The sequence below is a fragment of the Electrophorus electricus genome, chromosome 13 (genome assembly GCF_013358815.1).
Source record: "Electrophorus electricus isolate fEleEle1 chromosome 13, fEleEle1.pri, whole genome shotgun sequence".
NCBI classification, from domain to species: Eukaryota; Metazoa; Chordata; class Actinopteri; order Gymnotiformes; family Gymnotidae; genus Electrophorus; species Electrophorus electricus.
In genome coordinates this window covers 5,788,071-5,808,372 of record NC_049547.1, presented here as the reverse complement: position 1 = coordinate 5,808,372, position 20,302 = coordinate 5,788,071, and the positions used below count along the sequence as shown (strand labels likewise).

The following is a 20,302-nucleotide window of genomic DNA, read 5'->3' as shown; positions in this document are numbered from 1 at the left end:
GTTCTATCTATGTAAATGCGCGCGGTCTACGGACACACTACCGCAACAGTTGTCTCTGCTGGTAGATGTAATCATATGAGGGGAGGTTCACCGGGGTAAGGCGACAGAGCGCTGAGCGGTCATGTGGCCACTAATCCCATCATAATAGACTGCACAGATCAGTGTAACGACAAGGAGAAAAAATAAGCAATTCTATCGCAGTAAACACGGCGTAATATATTCACAATTCCATATTTTCCCATACTTGCACAACGAAAAGTAAGGCAAATTAAGCAAAGCTCGCCCAGTTAACCTGAATGACGTGCTATTTCCATAGCAACAGTAAACTCAGCAGACAGAAGTGTGCTGGGATTCGTAACATCTGTAGCGGTACAGAGGGGTAGCTAGCTAGTTAGGTAACCGTCCTTACAAGTGGAAAGTATACTTTTTTATCATCAATTTTGTACATTTTGCAGAAAAGCAACAATGAACCCAGGTACAATGCATTTTCTTGGTATTTGTTTGAATATTTACTAGCTAACTAGCTAGTTAGCTGGCTATCAGATTATGGGCAGGTTTCGTTAACTTCGTCACAGCATTTTACGCGCAGGTTTTGGTACAAAAATGAGGCCTGACTTTACAAAAGAGAAAATAACTAAAGATACTATACTACATTTTAAATGAAAACTGGCTAAACTAATTAGAAAATACTGAAATGTAACCAAAAAAAGAAGGTGTTAGCTGAAATTAAGATGTCTTGTGCTTCAGTAAATCTTAATGTTAAATTCACGATGTTATAATCACGTTTTCATCCTCTTCATAATAAAAAACGAGACATGCTATGACTAATAAATTATACTGAATATTAACATAAGTTAATATTGATATTGTATAATATCTGAACTGGATTTAACTGGGTACTGGATTGAAATGACAAACTGAAAAGGCCTATAACATGAAATGAACAGCAAAAAAGTACGCTTAGGTTAGCTCAGGTTGCAAGTGTTAACATGTACCACAAGATGGCACTGAGGCATATGTGTGTGTGTGTGTGTGTGTGTGTGTGTGTGTGTGTGTGTGTGTGCGTGTGTGTGCGTGTGTGTGCGTGTGTGTGTGTGTATGCACGCTTCAGTGCCATCTTGTGGAAGCAAGTTTTCTTCCAGCACAGTTTTGTAAGTGGCTTGATTCATGAGTCCTTCACAAACACAAATCTGCCCGATTCCAGCCTTGCTGAAACACCCCCAGATCATCAACGATCCTGCACAATATTTCACAGTGGGTTCGAGACACTCTGGCTTGTAGGTCTCTCCAGGTCTCCGTCTAACCATTGCACGACCAGGTGTCGGACAAAGCTGAAAATTGCACTCTTCAGAGAAAATGACCTTACTCCAGTCCTCAATGGTCCAATCCTTAAGGTCTTTTGCAAACTTCAGTCTGGCTCTTTTTTGCTTCTCATTGATGAAGGGCTTTTTTCTAGCTTTGCACGACTTCAGCCCTGCCTCCAGAAGCCTGTTTCGAACCATCCTCGCTGTGCAATTTACCCCAGCTGCTGCATGCCGTTCTTTTTGTAGGTCACTTGACATCATCTTATAGTTGTTAAGTGACATTCAAATGAGGTGGCGATCATCACGGTTGGTAAAGTCTTTTTCCACCTCTGCCTGTCTGTAGCTGTTGTTGTCCCATGTGTTTGCAGCTTGACTTTGTTCTTATGAACCGTAGTTTTTGAAGTTTTCAAGATAGAAGCAAGATAAAACTACAATTGAACCCTTCTTTTCCTCATTAAGAACCTTTCTTTTCAACTGTCCAAGCTGTATTTTGACTACACTTACATTTTGGGTAGTCCTAGCACTGCTTTTCCCATCCAGCTGATTCTATAACAAGAGAATAACGATGACAGCAGCAGTGGTTTTTATACCGTTTCTTGTTAGAATAGGATTTTGTTAAGGTGTTCAGCATCTCATTAAGTAGAATGAGGTGTGTATATATATATATAAAATTATTATTATTTTTTTAAGTGGGTACTTTATATTTGTAAGATATGTAGAGATATTCAAAATTGTAGCAAAGTACACAGCGTTTCCAGAGGAAACTTTTGCAAGCAAAGTGCTTAAAGTTCTTAGTTCAGTATCTATCTTGTGTTGTATTTATAGGCCTATTTAAATGTGATTTTCTTAATCTTAGGGATTTCTAATCTTATATTTATAAACATGGTTACCGCTCATCATCTCATTTTGCTGTGATATAGTTTCACCCAGTGGACGCAGCACGTCACCTGAACAGCTTGTTGTTGAGAAGATCAGTCATCACAGTATTGAGCTAAGCTGGGGAAATGGGCAAAGTGAGCGCATTGGCCCTACTGAAAGCTGGACTCGCTATGCTGTGGAGCAGATGGACTATAAAACACACACGTATGGAACTATATATGTGTGAGTGTCTCCTGTTATGTTAACATTAGGCAAATTATGTAGGCTTATTACAATAATGTAACTTTAAGTAGGGTTTGCAGACAAGCTTAAAACAAATCTTTCTGCAGTTCATTTATCTTTCTAGAGTACATTTTTTATTTTCTTGCATTGCTTTTATACATGGGAATAGTGAATTAAGAATGAATAGTTAATTGAAATTAATTGCTGGTTGGCCTTATAGAAAAGGAATGGAAAATATTGTGAGTATAGGCTGATTATAGTAATTATTGATTCTCTATAGATCAATTTGTCATTTTTTCTTCAGGTTTTTCAGTTTTCTGTGTTTGTTTTTTAGTTAGTTAATTGATGCTTTGTACATACTGTGTAATTTCAGCCTCTAATGTTTGGTATATTCTGTCAGAGGGTACAGCACCAAGCACATTGTGGAAAGACTAGAGCCCAGCACATTGTGCAAATTCAGATTGAGGATCACCAGACCCAGTGGAGAGTGCCGCCTGAGTCCCACACTCTCTGTCTCCACAACTCGTGAGTCTGAACTTTTCAATTATTAGACTTACTGGATGTATTTGCCAATATGTTTAAACTGAAATCGAGAGATGCAGCCCTGTTTAGCAGTCAAAACACTGTTTGTGGGTTCCTTGAAAAGTGTAATTAGGTAAATGGGTAAAGGAATACTCTTCACTTATTTTAATGGCAGACAGACTGCCTAGGCCCTACTGATTACTATAGTAGAGTGAGACAGTGGTTTCAGCAATACAGCTACACTGTTGGATTTACATGTTGTTGATTTTGGTTTCATATTTTTTACTGTAACTGCCTGAGTGCTGCAGGACAAGGAGCAGAACATACAGATTCACTCAATGGAGACAGACGTTTATTGGCGCACGTTCACGACACCGGCACACACATATAACACAAGCAGTGAACACAAACCCAGGCATTGATAAGGTGAACAGAGGCACAAACATGAACACAAGCAGGATCAATGACCAACAATAATGCACACACTAACAAGGGTTTAAATACACACAAACATGACAAGACTAAACCGATGCAGGTGTGTGCAAGTGTGGTCATGCGGCAGGCCATACCACGTGACCAGTGGGAAGGGGCGCGTTCCGTAACATTTACACTATAAAGTTTGAACCTTTTACAGATGTTTTCAATCTACTAGCCTCAGTATATCTTTTGAGTCTTGCTGTGACTGGTAACAAGCAAATCTGAGGACATTTCACCAGGTATTCAGTAGTAAAAACAAAGAACAGGGTTCCAACTGGTCATGGAATTTCTGGAACTTTATAAAAGTTTTAAAAGGTCTATTACAGACATAGCAAGTCAGGGGATTTGATTATTTTTGGATGAAATCATGGAATATCTGGGAATTTATTTGTAGCATCTATAAATTTTAGTTGTCATTTATCAAAATATTTTTTATGTGATTCCTGTATTGTGTGAATGGTTTTTATGTTGACTTGATTTGTCCCTGTCCATTTACCAAAGATGGTGTCAGTAAGGCACACAAATGCTGGATAAAAGTGCAGGATTTATTCATCAGTAGCAGTAGGATAATCCAATATTCGGCACTGGCAGACTGCGCAATACAGACATTGGAAAAAGCGTAGACACAGTACAAAGGATGAGTCCAACACCAGGTGCAAAGAGCAATATAAAGAAGACTAATAGTACAAAAAAAGCACAGGCAGGTAGTCAGGACATGCAGACAAAGCAATATAGACTATGGCAGAGAACAAAGGAGAGTGTGGCAGAGGTCTTAACCAAGAAACCATAGGCATAACAAGGAGAAGGAGAGGCTTGAACAGTGAGGGTAAGAATCAGCAAAGTGGATGTGACTTGCCAGTGTTTAAATACAGTCAGTAACAGGCAGCAGGTGAAGTGAGTGGAGACCGTACATGAAGCAATCAGTAATCCATGGACCTGGATTGCAGAAGAGGCAGGAGGGGGAGCAGGAATACTTATAGACAACTTGTTTTTCTGACCATTGTAGGAAATGGCAGTTCAGCTTTTTAGTCAGTAACAGCTGACTTAGAGTGGGCATCCTGAAAGAAAGTTGTCAGTTATTTTGTCATTGTGTAACACTCCTCAGGGGAGCCACTGTCTGGCAAACACTTGCACCAAGCTGTGAATATGAATGACGAAGAGGAATTGACCAGAGTGCTGCAGTCTGGGTGAGGAGGCAAGAATACCTTTACTGAGTGACAAAACATGATAGTTAAAAAATTATAGTAAGATCCAATAGGTAGGTGTCATTCATAGCAGTTGTTTTATTAATATAAAGGTTACTAAGCAGTAATGTTCAAGAAGTACCCTGTTATTTTGTGCATAGTTAAGTAGCTACACCTTTGCACATATATAAGGCTAACAAGAAACACCAGTAGATAAAGTGAGTGATCCAAGTGCTGTAAACTATCAAGAAAAAAATCAGGCATAATTATGAGGCTATAAGCTATGCCATTTAGGAGGTATCTGATGCATTTTACACAGTGACCACTATTTTTTCTCATGCCTTACCACTATCAGCATGGTGAATGTGAATATTTGTGACAAATTGGGTTTCACACCACTCATGGTAGCAGCACAAAAAGGGTTTGGCAGGTAAGTGTTTGTTTTTCCCTAATTAAATGCATGCTGGGAAGTTGTTATAAAGTCTGTGCATAATAACATTATGGAACATCAGGCTCTCATTAACTTGTGTTAGTAGCGAAAATGTACACTGACTGCATCCCATGCATGAGAACATTTTGAATTGTAGGCTGGTCCATAAGTTGGTAGATCATGGTGCTGACATTCACATGAAGAATGGCAGTGGGAAAGATTGGTAAGTTGGCATTTGGCCTTTTGATTGGAGGATATTTTAAAGAATAGTCACCTGAATCTATGAATAATCATAATCAACCTCTTAAGTGTTTTATAAACTTTTTAAAATCTTTAAATCATGTGTTTCAGTCTAATGCTGGCATGTTTTGCTGGGCACTTGGATATTGTGAAGTACCTGCGGATGTTTGGTGCAACATGGCAGTCTTGGGACATGGGAGGCTGCACTCCTCTCCACTGGGCTGCAGATGGCGGCCACCTTCCTGTCATCGCCCACATGATTCACGATGGCAGTGAGGTAAAAGAATAGCATGTCAGCCTCCATTTTGGATAAGCTTGCAGCCGTTCAATCTTTCAAGCACTATTTCTAAGCAGCAGTTTATACTAGCTGTTTAAACTAGAGGGTCTTAAATTCTTATATAAGATCGGGGGGCTGACCACCATTTGAGCCTGTGAATACATTTCTGAACTTTAGCATGTTTTTAGCACTGTTTTAGTGCAGCCTGTTTGGCTTTGATATGATTTATGTATGTTTCTATGCCTGTGATAAGTTTTTCAGGAATTGTTCAAGTGTCTGGCTGTACTTGGAACTTGATGAAATCAGTGATTTTCTGGTGTTTCCCAAAGCTTCAATAATAATTGGCCATCATGTCATAGTGCAACCATTGTAGATTAAAATGACTGTAGTATATAATACATCACTCTTGGGAAACTGGACCCCTCGTTTGACTGCCAGTTTGCCTGCTGCTGTGTTCAGTCTATAGCAGTATTCCTTTAAGGTGTGTGTTGTGTATACTTCCTGACAGCTGGATGTGAGAGACAGTGTGTCTCACTGGACTCCTCTCATGAGGGTGTCAGCAATGAGTGGGAATGCTGCCGTGGCCTCACTCCTTATCCATGCTGGAGCTGATGTCAATGTCCGTGACAAGGATGGAAAGACGCCACTTATGGTACAGTCATATGATGCAGTGGCAATCATGTGATGTTCTCAGGTGATGTGATTTGAAGTGTGATGCTTTTTATTTTTGTAAGAGGTACTTTGTTTAAGTGCTGTTCTCTCCAATAGGCAGCTGTGCTAAACAATCATGAGGAGCTGGTGGAGCTCCTATTGGACAACGGGGCTGACCACCATGTAAAGAATGAGGTTAAAAAAAATTACATTGTCATTCACATTATGCATTTGATATAAATGTCCCAAATAAGTTGTTTCCTACTTCGTCATAGGTTTTCTTGTTGCAGCGTAAAGTTTCAAATGTGTTTTTTCCTCCAGTTTGGATCAGGTGCAATAGAAATGGCCAGAGCATTTGGATGGCAGGTGAATTTGTAAAAAGTATCATTTAAAAATTATTATTATTAATTTATTTTTTAAACTTGTATTTTGTAATGATTTTTTTTTGTAATGAGATTTTCTACATCTTTTCCAGAACATCATAAACTTATTGGAAGAAAGAAAGATTCACTGAACTGACATCAACAATCATATGAAAGCAAACAATAACACTAACATTTCTTTCTGTAGAATTTCTAAAACCTATTTAATATGTACATATATCAGTACAATAAGTAATATTCCATATGATCAATCTATTAATTTGTTTTCTTTTTGGGATGAGGTTTCTATCATCAATGCATTAGTGAAAACAAAATCTAGAACACATGAAGAGAAGGTGTTGATGCAAAGTAAAGCCTTGTTTTTTAAATTTTTCACTGGAAGTATTTGAATATAAAATTCTTTGAATAATCCCCTGTACCCAGTTACATTTCAGGTTCTCTCATAATTTCACAACTTTGATATCACAAAGTGATATTACCATTTTGGTTGATAGTATTTAAAAAACATGAAATGATAGAGCCAAAAACAGTACAAATATGTAATGATTTTGATGCCAAAAAAATCCCTTGATCCTTGAAATTTGAAAAAGATACTGATCAAAGTGCCATGGACACTTGCTTAGAAAATAACTAAAGTTAACTCACATTTGTACTCATTTTAACATGTATCAATATGCCTGGACTTTTAACAAAAACATGGAAAAAGTACATTTAGATTGATAAGTAAAAGCACTTTAACACAGCAATGTCAGTTTGAATCTGTCTTATCTAAGCACTTAAGGTAACAGTACTGAAGTTACACCTATATATATATATATATATATATATATATATATATATATATATAGATATACACACACGCACAAGCACACACACACACACATACATACATACATACATAAAAACAAATAAATGACATTTAAAAAAAATATTAGTGACTGTGATATGTGCCAGGACAAATGTTTACCTTGTAGCCAACTCCTGTTGAATATCTTACATATGTAACTGTTTTTGAAGTAGATCAACAATTAGGATTACATGTCATGAATACAGCTGTGAATCTGTAGGGCTTACTGGTAGAGCCATGATTTGGGCAGTGGAGATCTCAAGAGCTGATGCAAAAGCATGTGCATGTGTTCACTAACATTTCAAATCAGTTCAATAGTATAGTATGAAAGAAGACCCAGCCTGGGTATTTGGGAACCCTCAGCAAAAAATACAGTACAAATTATCCTGTAATAATGAACTTTGAATGGTGAAGGAACTTCCTTTGTTCATAGTTTAATGAAACTATATTACTTATTATAAAGGTTATCTTTTTATCTGCTTAATATCCTGTAATCTGATACCTAATGGTTTTGTTTCTGAACTATGAACGTCCCATACAGATTTGAGCAAAAGGACAACATAAACTTGGTGGATTTAAGATTTTTGGAAATTATACATTGTCTAAAAATCTACAGTTTTATAATGATCAGTAAACGTCTCTAGGTTTTTAGTTCACTTATAACTGCTTTATACAGTGCGCAGAACATACAGGTATTTCAGTATCATGGTGGTTTGTTGATACAGTGTAAACACAATTAGTAAATTATTTTAATCATGTTTTTTCTCAAATTTGCATCAGTCAAATGATGTTTGTGTCTGCAATTTTGAGTGTATCCACTATAAGCTACTTTAAGTGTATTTATATTTCATATTCAAGTTGCAGTTTCTAAGTTTATATGGGCTTAATTTTATTTGATTACAGCACCCAAAGAACTTTAGGCAAAGAACTTCACAGGTTCTTTTTCCAGTAAATATGTTACATTTAAAAGAAAAAGTACCAAAGCATGAATTAGAAGCAATTCGTTTCTGGATTTGGAAGTGTCCATAGTATAAAAAAAGGTCATGTAATCAAAATTTCACAATAAAGCTACCATACAAAACGTGTTGACCACAGTGCAATGTGTTCTTAAGACAATAAATATACATCTTAAATAGTTCTACAAGTACCTGAGTGAGGACACTGAGCACTTTTTCTGAGGCACAGCACCAAAGCATTTGCTCAGTTCCTTTCTCTCTGCGTCTCAGAGACACTCTAAGGAATTCCACAGGAGTGACCAGTGGGTCCAGCAGAGATTTCATAGTGCAAAAGAATGCAAATGATTTTAAACGCTGGTGGAATTCATCCACATTTTCTCGGGATCTCTTGTCAGCGCTCATATAGAGACTGTGGTAGTCTCAGAGGGGGTCTAAAGTTGAACAACAACAACAAAGAACATTTGCTACGTTTCATACTTAAATAAATTTGCAGGGCAAATTTCATATACCAGTTCATTAAAAAGGCAAACACAAATGATATTACAATGTTATATTAGTCACTAACTTGACCACAGTTGGGCAAATCTCTGGGCATTTTCACTGACCTGCCTGGTTGTGGTATAGCAGTTGGTTGTGGTACTGCTGGGATTGGAATAGGCAGGGGCCCAGGTCCTTGTGTCTGCACTCCAACTGCTGAAGTGTTGCGACTCACCCTGCAACCTCTAATGAGGGGGTCTGCAGGCAATGGTTTCTTGGGGGGACTGGGCTTCTCATGGTCCTGTGCGCATACCTACAAAATGTAACATTTATATAGGTGATTATATATATTCTTCTTCATTGCTAGCAATTTCCCAACAATAAGTTTATTGTTAGTTTTTTAAGATAACTAATCTTTAGGTCATTACTTGTTTTTGAGTGTGGTTATAATTTAAAGGCGAGAGAAACATAACTACATTTTTCTTGTCAGCCCTATATATGTCACTTTTCATTGTATGTACCATGCAAGTACTGTATGTACCAGGCAAGAACTGAATGTTCACTGGAGCATATTCATTCATGTTCATTACTGGGACATGTCACAATATATTAAAATGGTGAAAAAGACATACCTACCAGACTTACATCCTATTCTAAATTTCAAGCCTTAGATAGTATAAAAATATATATCACAAGAATTGTCTGCAGTCTATCTAGTTACTTCTACTCAGCAGTCATTTTAAGGACTGGGATAAAATAAAAAAAAAACCTGACCAGAACTGGTGACTAGATAGCTAAGTAAACCTTTGTCCTACCATATGTCATGCTGCTTTGATTCCAAAGACACCATATAGCAGCTGGTGAACTGTAAGGTTGCCCCAGCTATGTTGTTTATTTTCCAGAGTGAAGATCTAATAAGTACAGTTAATAAAATTATGATGTCATCAATTAACATAAAATGCCAAAACTCCCTTTAAAGTGAATAAGATTTCAGTGTTGTACCACAATTTGTAGACACTATTCTAGACACTAGTCTATACCCACCCCTCCCTCCTTTGTGGTCACTAGCATACACAGTGGTCATTAGCATACACAATATGGCATTACCATTGTGAAAGAAAAGGATATCAGTGACTTTATATCTCTTTTAACTTAGGACTATGCCAGCAGCAAATGCTGAGAAGACCTTTAATGATAATATTCAATATATACATTTATTTATTTATTTATTTTGGGGTGGGGGTGGGGCTGTTGTTTTGGGGGTTAGAGGAGTACTCCTCACAGACGTCTTTTAAATAGGCCAGGGAAGTGAGGAAACTTAAAATGTAAAATGTTGCCTTTAAAGACTTCTTAAAAATAACAAAACACATATCCACTAGATGGTACTACACTCCTGACTATTACAGTAGCCCCAGTAATACCATGCTCTCTCATCAAGCTGGTATTGCTGCAGCTGTTATTGCCCCCTATCCATCGGCTCTAGGAACATATGCCGAATGAATAAGTTGTCATATGTTGCTAATTTATTCCAATGCTGAGGTAATGGCATACATGAACTTACTTCACAGACATTCTCAGACAACTTGCAGAAGGACAGTCAGAAATGAACAAGTATTCAGCCCTGGCTGTGGGTAGCCATTTTTAATAATTTGGACTCCCCCTCCCTTAAAAAATAGTTTTGAAATGGCTGTGGGTTTGCTCCATATTGGCAGCTAGGTCTTTTTCTATGCATGCCCAAACAAACATATCTAGTGGCAGCCATTGTATGAAAGTGATTTGTGCTAGCACCACTTTAGCATGCCTCTTTCCCAGAGAATGCAGTGTCATCATTGCATTACTGGCGCTTTCAGTCATGCGTACATGACAGTGAGGCCAATTTGCCTGAACCTGTTTCGGGGCTCTCACAGCTTGACTCAGTCAAGCAGCACAGACACTCGGGGTACCAAGTCAACCAAAGTGCTTCCATAATTTAATAGGTGTGGTTTTGAAGTCTTGAGCTCCTCACTGACTGACAGATCCTCACTGACTCAGAAGAATACAATGTTTTGTTTATGCCTTCCTGTACTGCATAACATATATGCATAATATTGGGGAATGTGGCTAGAGAACTTCATAATTTTTCAAGCTAGTTTACAAAGGAATATGAAATCACCAATTACTAATGCAGTTAAGATCTGGCTGTATATGACACCATTAGAAAAAAAAAGTATCATATTGTCAGAAAATAAAAAACTTAAGGACACGTTTTTGAATAAACTTGAATACAACTAATTGCGACTATTACTTCAATGCTTAAAAGGTTAATATCTTGTCAAGGACTCTGGAGGAGATACTATGTATCTCTGAAGGTACAGCTTTGCATAAAAAGATATTTAATGTTCACAGTACTAACAAAAGGCACAGACTATAGTCAACACCTTCAAGTCTCCATCAAACACTGAACTCAGAAGTCATTGCTCTTACTGCCAAGCTGCTGGGTAGTCCTCACTGATACAACTACAAAACAAGGTACCTGTAATGCTCATCAGAAAGATATTAAATCCTTAATTCAGTTTGACTTTCAGTCTGCGGGTATCCATACCTCCTGCTGTCTGTTTGATTATGCTTAAAAATGCTGAGGCCCCGTGTGGTGGGGCATTGGTTACTGCCTCATTCCTCTGGTTTGACTTTGAAGGAAGGCCCTTAGGACGCTACAGCATCCCTGCTCCCCAACCATGATGGGCAGAGTGTTTCTTTAGCCCCTCCACAGTGGACTCCCATGCTTAGGTCTTAATAAAAATCATGCTCAGAGAATCAGTGAGGGGTCTATTTAGGAGAAAAAAGCACAACACAGCTAGTGGGTAAAAACCACTTCAAATGGACATCAATGTTGTGAATTTAAAAGCAATGGGCTTGGAATATAATAGCTGGACCAGTTTGAAAATGTATTGTTTCTTCGAGTTTTTTTTTTCACAATGCATCAGGAACAGAAAAAAAACATATTTTGAAACCACAGATTTAAATTGTCTATGCCTTTTAGCTATTCCTGAACAGATATTTTTGGTGTTGGATTGTTACAATAGGTTTTGGGGAGAATTTTCCATTTAATATCTGTTCAGTATTTGTTCACATATTGAACAACCTGTAATATTAATTATCCTACATTTACTTTTCAATGTATTTTAAATTTAAACATCAATGAATGGTCATTGCTGTTATATTTCCATAGAAGCGTTCTCTCTCATTTTACTTTCAGTCATCAAGCTGGTGAATTTTACAAATGTTGCTTAAAATATTTAACAGGGGTTTATCGTTTATTTGATGGTCTGGCAGTCTGGCACAACAGAGAGTGAGAATTTCTACTTCACAACTGCCACTAGAGTCACTAGAAGTAATGCAGATTTTCCATGATTTGGTGTCGACTTCTTTGGTCTCTGCCAGTGCTCATGGAATACCTCTTACCCATTATCCACAGACTCCTACTCTTTCAGTATCATTCTCATTCCTCCACCCTGCTGACTCTATAGTTCTCTCTTAATATTCCTGTCTTCACATGAAAATGTTTCTGTGGTTAAAGGTATCATTCAAATGATACATTGCCCAACATTAGCTTTCATTTGTTATTAAACTTTAGGCACTCTTTTGCATGATACAAACCTTTTCTAGTTAACATCATGCTGTGAAGGGATCTCCACCACAGGAGACTCTACCTTGGCTGTTTCTGATTGGTCTTCCCATTTCTGGGTCTGCCCTGCCCTAGGCCTGTTCTTATTCACTATGTAATGTGTATAAATAGTATGTTTCCCTATGCATACTCTTGAACATGAAACACCTAAATAGCATTATTGTGTTCTTGATGGTTAGTTCAGTGTTTTCCAGTTTTAGATCTTTGTGTGCTTGTTCTTGTGGACCTTCCTTTTGTGCTTGTTCTTGTGGACTCGTGGACAGTCACATTATCTGACTGCTTCACTGTCTGTGTCTGTTTTGACTGCAGCTCTTGGTGAAGCTCCAATAAATCTGCTCAGCACTTGCATCCTACTGCCTGTGGCTTGCTTGCTCTGGAGGACCCTGGGCATCTGGCTATGGACTTTATGGACTGTGAAACATTTGCCTCATAACCCAGCATGTGTGTCAATTAGAAACTTATGCTCAAGCTGTGCTGCGCCACAGTTATTTTTAAACGCCTTAATAGTGGTTTTAAGGTATTATAAGAGTATGGTTCTGACTGTTACTAGGCTGTTCCATGCACACAAGTGCATAATCCAAATATGCTATAATATATACTATATACTCTAATCAACTCTTTGGCAATGCATGTTAACTCTGATACAGTACTCTGGCTGATAGGTCTTACCTGGTTAGCCTTGTAGGGTAGCTGGAGGAAAGGGGATGCTCTGATTGCTGAATGAGTGAGAGAGGGTAGAGGCCTGTGGGCTGGTACAGAGGGCAGGGCCTCTAGTCCAGTAGCCACACCTACACCCAGCTTGTTGGGCATGGGTTGGCTTATGTGGATAGGCTGGCACACAGGAGGGCACTGTGGCAGTTGTCGCAGACTGTGAGAATGAATGTTGGGAGGAGGCAGAAGAGGCACTGCACTGAGATGAGATGGCTAAAGAGAGAGTGAGATTGAGAGGGTGTATATTATATACTACACATACACACAACTATGAAAACTATGTATTCCTCCAAAAGCCTCCTTCAAAGCATATTATTTTAAGCAATGTGCTCACCACCCCCACCCCCACCACCCACATACAACCCCTGCTGCAACCCCTTTGCTTCATAAGCAATGCCTTGATCATCAACGGAAACTATTTGAGCTCCTATTATGATACCTCTGTGTGATTCATGCTGAACTAAAATAGAGACACCTCTCTATTATAGTGTGCCTTTCACAGATGACACAGGCTTAATTTAAATTCCTTCAGGGACAGGTCCAAAGAAGAAATCAATTATGAGCCTTGGCGGCATCTTGTTTTTGACAATAAGCCTGGGCGATATTAATTTGGCTAGACACAGAAAGGGAAAGTTCATTCTGCCCGCATTTCCCTAAGCCAGAGAACAATGGAGGTATAATGAATTATGGTGCCTGTGCTCAATGAATGTACTCGGCTGTATTTATTGTGCAAGCGTTTGTGCATGTGCATTTGTATGGGTTTGGGTATGAGAGGGCACGCACACCTTGTCTAATCTAGATCCAGCAGCTCTGGATGGGGACTTGTGCTGGGGAGAGCTTTGGCACATGGGTTGTGACTGTGGTGCTCTGGGTGCTCTACTCCATCCCACTGACCTGTAGAGGAAAGTGTGACACAGTAAGCACATCCTGTGGACCTGTCCAAACAGTTTCTTTGTCTATCTCTCTCTTGCTCTCTCCCTCTGGCTGTACCTGAGCTTCTGAATGGCGCTCTTCTTGTTGGCGAAGAGCAGCCGGACCAGACACTTCCTCTTCAGGCATGCCAGAAGGCTGGCAGCCAGCAGGCAGGGGACGGTGACCAGCATGCCCATGGCAACGGCCCCTCTATCGGCTGCCGTCACATAGGACAACACGCACGTTAATACACACACACCCACATCTAAGGCACAACACAGCACAAAGAGGGGAGACACACACCGAGAGAGAGAGAAAAAGAGAGAGAGAGAGAGAGAGAGAGAGAGAGAGAGAGAGAGAGAGAGAGAGAGAGAGAGAGAGAGAGAGAGAGCGCAGCCAGTGAAAGCTCAGCTCTAATCACTCATCTTACCAGATACACTAAACCTTTTGTGAGACATTTCAGGTGCAGGACATTTACAGTTTGGCACTTGCTATTAAATCCATTAATTTACCAGACACTTTGCTGAGTACCTTAGATTGCTATTTAAAGCAGTGGGTATATATACTAGATATGTACCGCTTGTGCTTTGCATTTTCTTCACTCAGCTTAACTGGCTATGAGATGCTGATGTTACGTTTTTCAGTAGCTAGGTGGTAGCATCACTGTGTTTTCAATCCAAAAGCTTTTGGCTTGAGGTTACCAGTAAAATTCTGACTGGCTACAAATATATAAAACAACTAGCCACAGTGCCTAGTGAGCTATAACTAGCCACAGTGGCTGGTGAGCTACAACTTGCCACAGTAACTAGTGAGCTACAAGGACACTTTAAGTCTGTTACATACAAAACTGGTGTATGAGTCTAAATGCACAGTTCATGTGCCATCTACATGAAAAAAACGTGCTTATTCCACCTGATTTACTAAAGGTTAGACAATTAGCAGGGTCCGATTTTATGTGTAAATTTCTAAAAACCACACTCAAATTACAAGTAGTAATTACAGCTTACAGCAAGATCTACATCGTAGATATCTTTTTTTTTTTTTTTTTTTTTTTTTGATGTTCACTCCTGTGACATTGATTTTCTGTGTAATATATTCTCAAGTTCCATATATGAGCCTGCCTAGAAATATTCTAGTGGAATGTTTCAGTAGGTTATGGATTTATTTATTACAACCTATGTCTGAGTGCAACTGAACATGCATTTTCTCTTTTATCCCAAGATTGTTGATGGCCATGTTTGACAAATTTAGTGTGGTTCAGTTTAACCACATTAGAATGTTATGTCCTGCTCTGTTCTCATTGTCAGAGCTATTGTTCATCACTGTACCTGCCAATCTCATTGGTCCACTGTCCACACTGCCACCAAATCCCACTGTCTCACAGAATGGGGGAGCCCAGTGTGCTTCACAGTGGCAGTTCTTCTTGTTGTTACACACCTGCCAAAACCACACAATTTAATGTGTTGTCCATGAAGACCGGCCAATCTAGACTAGAGACCTTTGCATCCTAAACATCTTAAAGAAAAAATAAAATCTGAAATTTTCACTGTAATATGAGTTTGATGTGTGCCTTTCTCCATTTCTTTGGCCATGTGGAGAGTCTTGGGAGTGGCCAGTTTGACGGTTAAAACATATGAAGGAGAGCCCATCTCAAACCAACCACACTCTCTGCCTCAAGATACAGAGGGGAGCTTTGGGGGCTCAGAAGGTTAATGGGTCTCAGCTGCGTATGTATGTGTATATGTGTGTGTGTGTGCACTAGTGTGCAGAAAGGGATTAGAGAGAGCTGGGTGGACTGAGCCACAAAGCACATGCTCTACTGGCAACTATAAGACACACACACACACACACATTCATGCATACAACACACTGAATGAAGTTCACTCATTAGGAAGGAGCAATTGGCCTGATTGGGGGATTAGCGAAAAATGAAACACACAAACATAAACAATCACACACAAATGCTCTATCCTAATTATACACAAGTGGCCATCCAGGACCAACAGATCAGGGACAGGAATAGGTCAAGATCAGCTTTCGTTTTGCTTCAACTACTTTGGACAAATTGTGCCAGGACTGGCCATCCTACACCACTAATCTCAAACAACATTCATTTACCCTGTCAACAATAATCCTTTTCTTCAGACACAAGGGAAAAGGAAGTTGCCAAAGAAACAGGCATTTGCAAAGCTGTCTCATTTGTCTTCTCCACAGCCTAGAGACAGAAAAAAAATGGAATTCTGAAGATGATGATTTAGCTGAGCAACATGACTGTTATGGGAGGGAGGAATAGAGCATAAATAAATAAAACATCATGCCCTCATCCTGTGGGGCCAACCCAAGGTGGGTATGCAAATTCCAGCATAGGCGGGGCGGGGGATCTTGGCCAGGACTAGTAGTTCATCTCAGGGCTTTGCTAGACAAATCTGCACATGGCTGAGCCAAACAATGATGAATCGGGTTTTAAGGAGAACATAAATGAAGCTATTAAATACGAGTGATTTAACCTTAGAGGGGCAAAGAAGACTGATCGCAAAGTAATGCAACAGCTGTTGGAAATCATCAACCTATGTGGTTATTAGAGTCAGGTGAGCTTAGGATAGGAAAGGGATGACTGAGTGTCTAACATCACCCCTTTGCCCTGTTGACACTGTTTTATTGGAAATGCAGTAACAGGTCCAGCTCTAATCATTATTGAATATACGATGCTGCAATGGATGAAAAGGCAATAAGACAGGCTAGACAGAGTAACAGCCATTCAAAAGTGCTGTTAATCAGCCTCTTTGTACTTGGCTGAGTGATAACATGATATCATGGGAAGAGACCTACTCTGGGCTGGTAGTCATGGGGTTGTCACATAATTGAAGAACATACCACACTCCAACACCGAATGGCCACTTTATGTTTGCCTTTTATAAGTGCAAAATTATAGACTGAAGCATGTTGGCACACATACTTTGTCACACTCCCTTATCCTGTTCATCTTTGGTCAGTATCTGACCACAAGACCACTACTAAATGGATGATTTGTCTTCCACATAAGAATGTCCAGCCACCATTGCTCCTATCAACAGAAACTGACCATTGATAAATGGCATCAGCAAATCTAATAGAAATTCTGCATGGCAACAGATGGCAAACTGTACATTTTGAATCATTTTGTTTTTAATACTTACAAGGGGGTCAAAGGCCATAACCAACAAAATGAACTTTCTAGAAATGTTACATTACTCACCCCTCTATCATGACATTTTCCTGAACATGCATGCACTCCGAACACACTGACATTCCGGCACTGTCTGTTCAAACACATCTGTGATTGGACATGGAAAGACAGAGAAAATTTTGAGTGGGTGTCAGTTGCAAACATCAACTGCACTGATTCAATGTTCTGTGCCTGTTACTGCAGCAGGAAGCACTGTTATTTGCCATACCATGCCCTCAGCACACTTGGTGCCCACCAGCACCAGTCCTGGGTCAGGCATGTCATCGCCAAGGTACACGTGTGTCCCTCTACATAGAATACGTCCCCCCTCATGCAGTGGGATGTTGGTTTCTATGGAAACAGCATTTGTACCAATAACGGGCCTGTTGGCACCCCCCTGGCACTGAATTTTCCCACACTTAGCATCCCTGTATCAAAACACACACACACACACACACACACACACACACGCACACACACAGATTAATGGACAAGAATAAAGAGCACCCACTGTTCTTTTGAAAAATAAAAGGTGTAATTTGAAAAAATGATCAAAGCGTAATCTATTTTATCAAAAAGGCAAAATTTGTTTGGGATTATCTTTTTTTTTTAATCACTCTCTCTACATTTCTACATCTCAATAAGTCTGTGACTGAGAAGTTAAATCTGAACTACATAGCTGATGTTTACAAAAAACCTACAATGCTATACAGGCTGACAACAATGTAAACAATTTTACATAGCAAGAATGTTATTTTCAGTTTTCATAAATTTGACAGAAAATGTGGACCCAATACAATTTGACTGGAGTGCAGTCTAAATAGTTACAGGCTGAACTCACAAATGTAAGGGTTCAGTGTCAGAACTATTCTCCACTGTCTATCTGTAATACATGCAGTCATGCCTGGGTGGATATATGGTTTAGAAAACCAGTGAGGAGACCCTCTCTTAGCCTCGATCTACTGCAGCATCTGCCCGGCAGTAGCAGCAAACTGCAATTTACAGCAAAAAACAGACAATATGATAAATATCACAATGACTGAGGTGTAGTCCAACTAGAGCTGTTCACCTGCTCATGATTTCCTCTTCTCACATTATTTTGTGTATGTTAGTCATGTCATGTCATGTCATGTCATGTCATGTCATGCCTCTAGTCTTCATCATGGTCTTTCATGCTGACTGTCTTTGTATTGTTCTTTAGTGCTGACTGTCTCTGTAGTGTATAGCATGTAAGATGGAATGTTGTGAATGAGGTGTGAAAGGCTACACCATACCGCGCTTCACATTTGGCAAAAGAGCCTCTAGAATCTTTTCCACAGTTCCCATAGGGGTCTCCTGCTGAGTTCACCCTTTCAAAGCAGATACCAGGGGCTGGTTTGGCCCCTAGGGAAAGAGACAGAAAACAGACAGAGAAAGAGAGCAAGAGAAAGAGAGAGAAAGAAAATACAAAGTCAGCAAAACACTCTATAAGTCTATAAGTCAGTGGGACCTGTCACATTGTTACACTCTTGTTCAAGTTCATTTCATAAAAAAGAGAGGTGGAATATTGCCTGAACATGTATCAAACAGAAGCCTGTGTCATATTAGAGGCAAGATTTATTAACTCTGTAAAAAAACAATAGTGTTGTGATATATGAGCCTATATCCTATGTCTGCTGTACATAAAGAGAAACCCTTTATTCCCTTACTATTGCATTTGATATCCAAACATATCTGTAAGGTGAAATGGCTCATCAGTTAATGTTTAAACAGACATAAATACATGTACAAACACACATACACTCGTGCTTGCGCACGTGCACACGCGCACACACACACACACACACACACACACACACACACACACACACACACACACACACACACACAGACATTTACCATAGTTTACAGATTTAGGCATTCCTTTTAACAGACATTGAAAAGCCTTTTTTTCAGTTCATAACAAGAATGTTTTAGAGCTCATCCATATTCCTAACTGTAATATAAAATTGTGAATAAGTAGCACAGATCATGTTTAACTTAGGTGAAGCCCCATGGAACAGATGGTATTGCACTTTTACACAACTAATCTGGTCCCCACAAGGTGATGTACTCCTACTGTACTAACCTGGCCCCCACAGGGTAATACACTGTTGCTCATGGGTCTGACAGATGCCATTATAGCAGTAGCCATCCATGCTGTGGCACGCGTGGCCATCGTGCAGGTAGACATTCACAGGGCAGTGCGGGCTGGAGCCAGTGCAGAACTCAGGCAGGTCACAGGAGTTACTAGACTCTCTGCATGGTGTTCCAGCAGGCTTCAGCTGCAAGGACATACAAACACACACACACACACACACACACACATAAACACACACACGCACACATGCACATGCACACACATGCGCAAAGAGAAGGGTCAGAACAAAAATGAATAATTAAATGAAATAAGCATCACTGCTATATTAACAACAAAAATGCAAGAACACAAAGGAATGTTCTTGGTAACACTATCTAGAAATACAATAATCTGAGAATCCAGTTAAGATAACAATCATATAGGTTAAAGCTGTCAAAATGCAATCGGAAAAAAAAATCATCTGAATTCAGTGGTCCTGAAATCAACTGCTAACAACTACTAATAACAATTAAATGTAAAAAAATTAAAATAATAATTACGAAGCATACAAAACAGTTGACCAGAGCTCTTAAAGTTGTTTTTAATGCAAAATGATAAAGTTACAGAACACAAAGATGTGTGACAACCATGCCATCAAACTGGATAAATCTGTGCACCTATGCCAGCCAAAACACTCCAGACACAGGTTTCTTGCTGTGACCTGCACAGCTAAGCCTACAATAGGCTTAGCAGTGCAGACAGACTCTGGTGTACAGGATTCCTGTCTCCTCCGAGCTTCCTTCTCTGATTTATGGTTCTGGAACCCTCAGAGGAAATGCAGCATGCGCATTTAGAGCGTAAAT

At 39.4% G+C, this 20,302-nt stretch overlaps 2 protein-coding genes across 6 annotated transcripts in view; one reads left to right on the top strand and one right to left on the bottom strand.

The window, feature by feature from the left end:
• Positions 1 to 353: 353 nt before the first annotated feature.
• On the top strand, positions 354 to 7,074 carry fank1 (fibronectin type III and ankyrin repeat domains 1). 2 transcript variants are annotated; one of them, XM_027008872.2, is made up of 11 exons: positions 354 to 475; positions 2,225 to 2,405; positions 2,806 to 2,930; positions 4,510 to 4,591; positions 4,944 to 5,018; positions 5,176 to 5,241; positions 5,370 to 5,535; positions 6,044 to 6,187; positions 6,304 to 6,381; positions 6,508 to 6,552; positions 6,662 to 7,074. In XM_027008872.2, exons 1-11 carry the CDS (start codon positions 466 to 468, stop codon positions 6,698 to 6,700), a joined length of 1,011 nt encoding a protein of 336 aa, XP_026864673.2. In that variant the 5' UTR covers positions 354 to 465; the 3' UTR covers positions 6,701 to 7,074. The 2 variants fall into 2 exon arrangements, with proteins under 2 accessions (XP_026864673.2, XP_026864671.2); XM_027008870.2 differs by having other exon boundaries at positions 4,908 to 5,018.
• Positions 7,075 to 7,432: 358 nt separating this feature from the next.
• The window catches only part of adam12 (ADAM metallopeptidase domain 12), a 76,205-nt gene continuing 63,335 nt past the window's right edge, over positions 7,433 to 20,302 (bottom strand). For 2 of the 4 annotated variants that reach the window (XM_027008866.2, XM_027008867.2), the window contains exons 14-23: positions 19,449 to 19,644; positions 18,616 to 18,724; positions 17,571 to 17,769; positions 17,372 to 17,449; positions 15,465 to 15,573; positions 14,215 to 14,401; positions 14,010 to 14,118; positions 13,183 to 13,437; positions 8,978 to 9,162; positions 7,433 to 8,803 (exon numbers count right to left, since the gene is read on the bottom strand). In XM_027008866.2, coding sequence (XP_026864667.2) covers positions 8,764 to 8,803; positions 8,978 to 9,162; positions 13,183 to 13,437; positions 14,010 to 14,118; positions 14,215 to 14,401; positions 15,465 to 15,573; positions 17,372 to 17,449; positions 17,571 to 17,769; positions 18,616 to 18,724; positions 19,449 to 19,644 — 1,467 coding nt within the window. In that variant the 3' untranslated portion in view covers positions 7,433 to 8,763. The remainder of the gene's footprint in view (positions 8,804 to 8,977; positions 9,163 to 13,182; positions 13,438 to 14,009; positions 14,119 to 14,214; positions 14,402 to 15,464; positions 15,574 to 17,371; positions 17,450 to 17,570; positions 17,770 to 18,615; positions 18,725 to 19,448; positions 19,645 to 20,302) is intronic. The other 2 variants (XM_027008868.2, XM_027008869.2) reach the window with 1 other exon arrangement.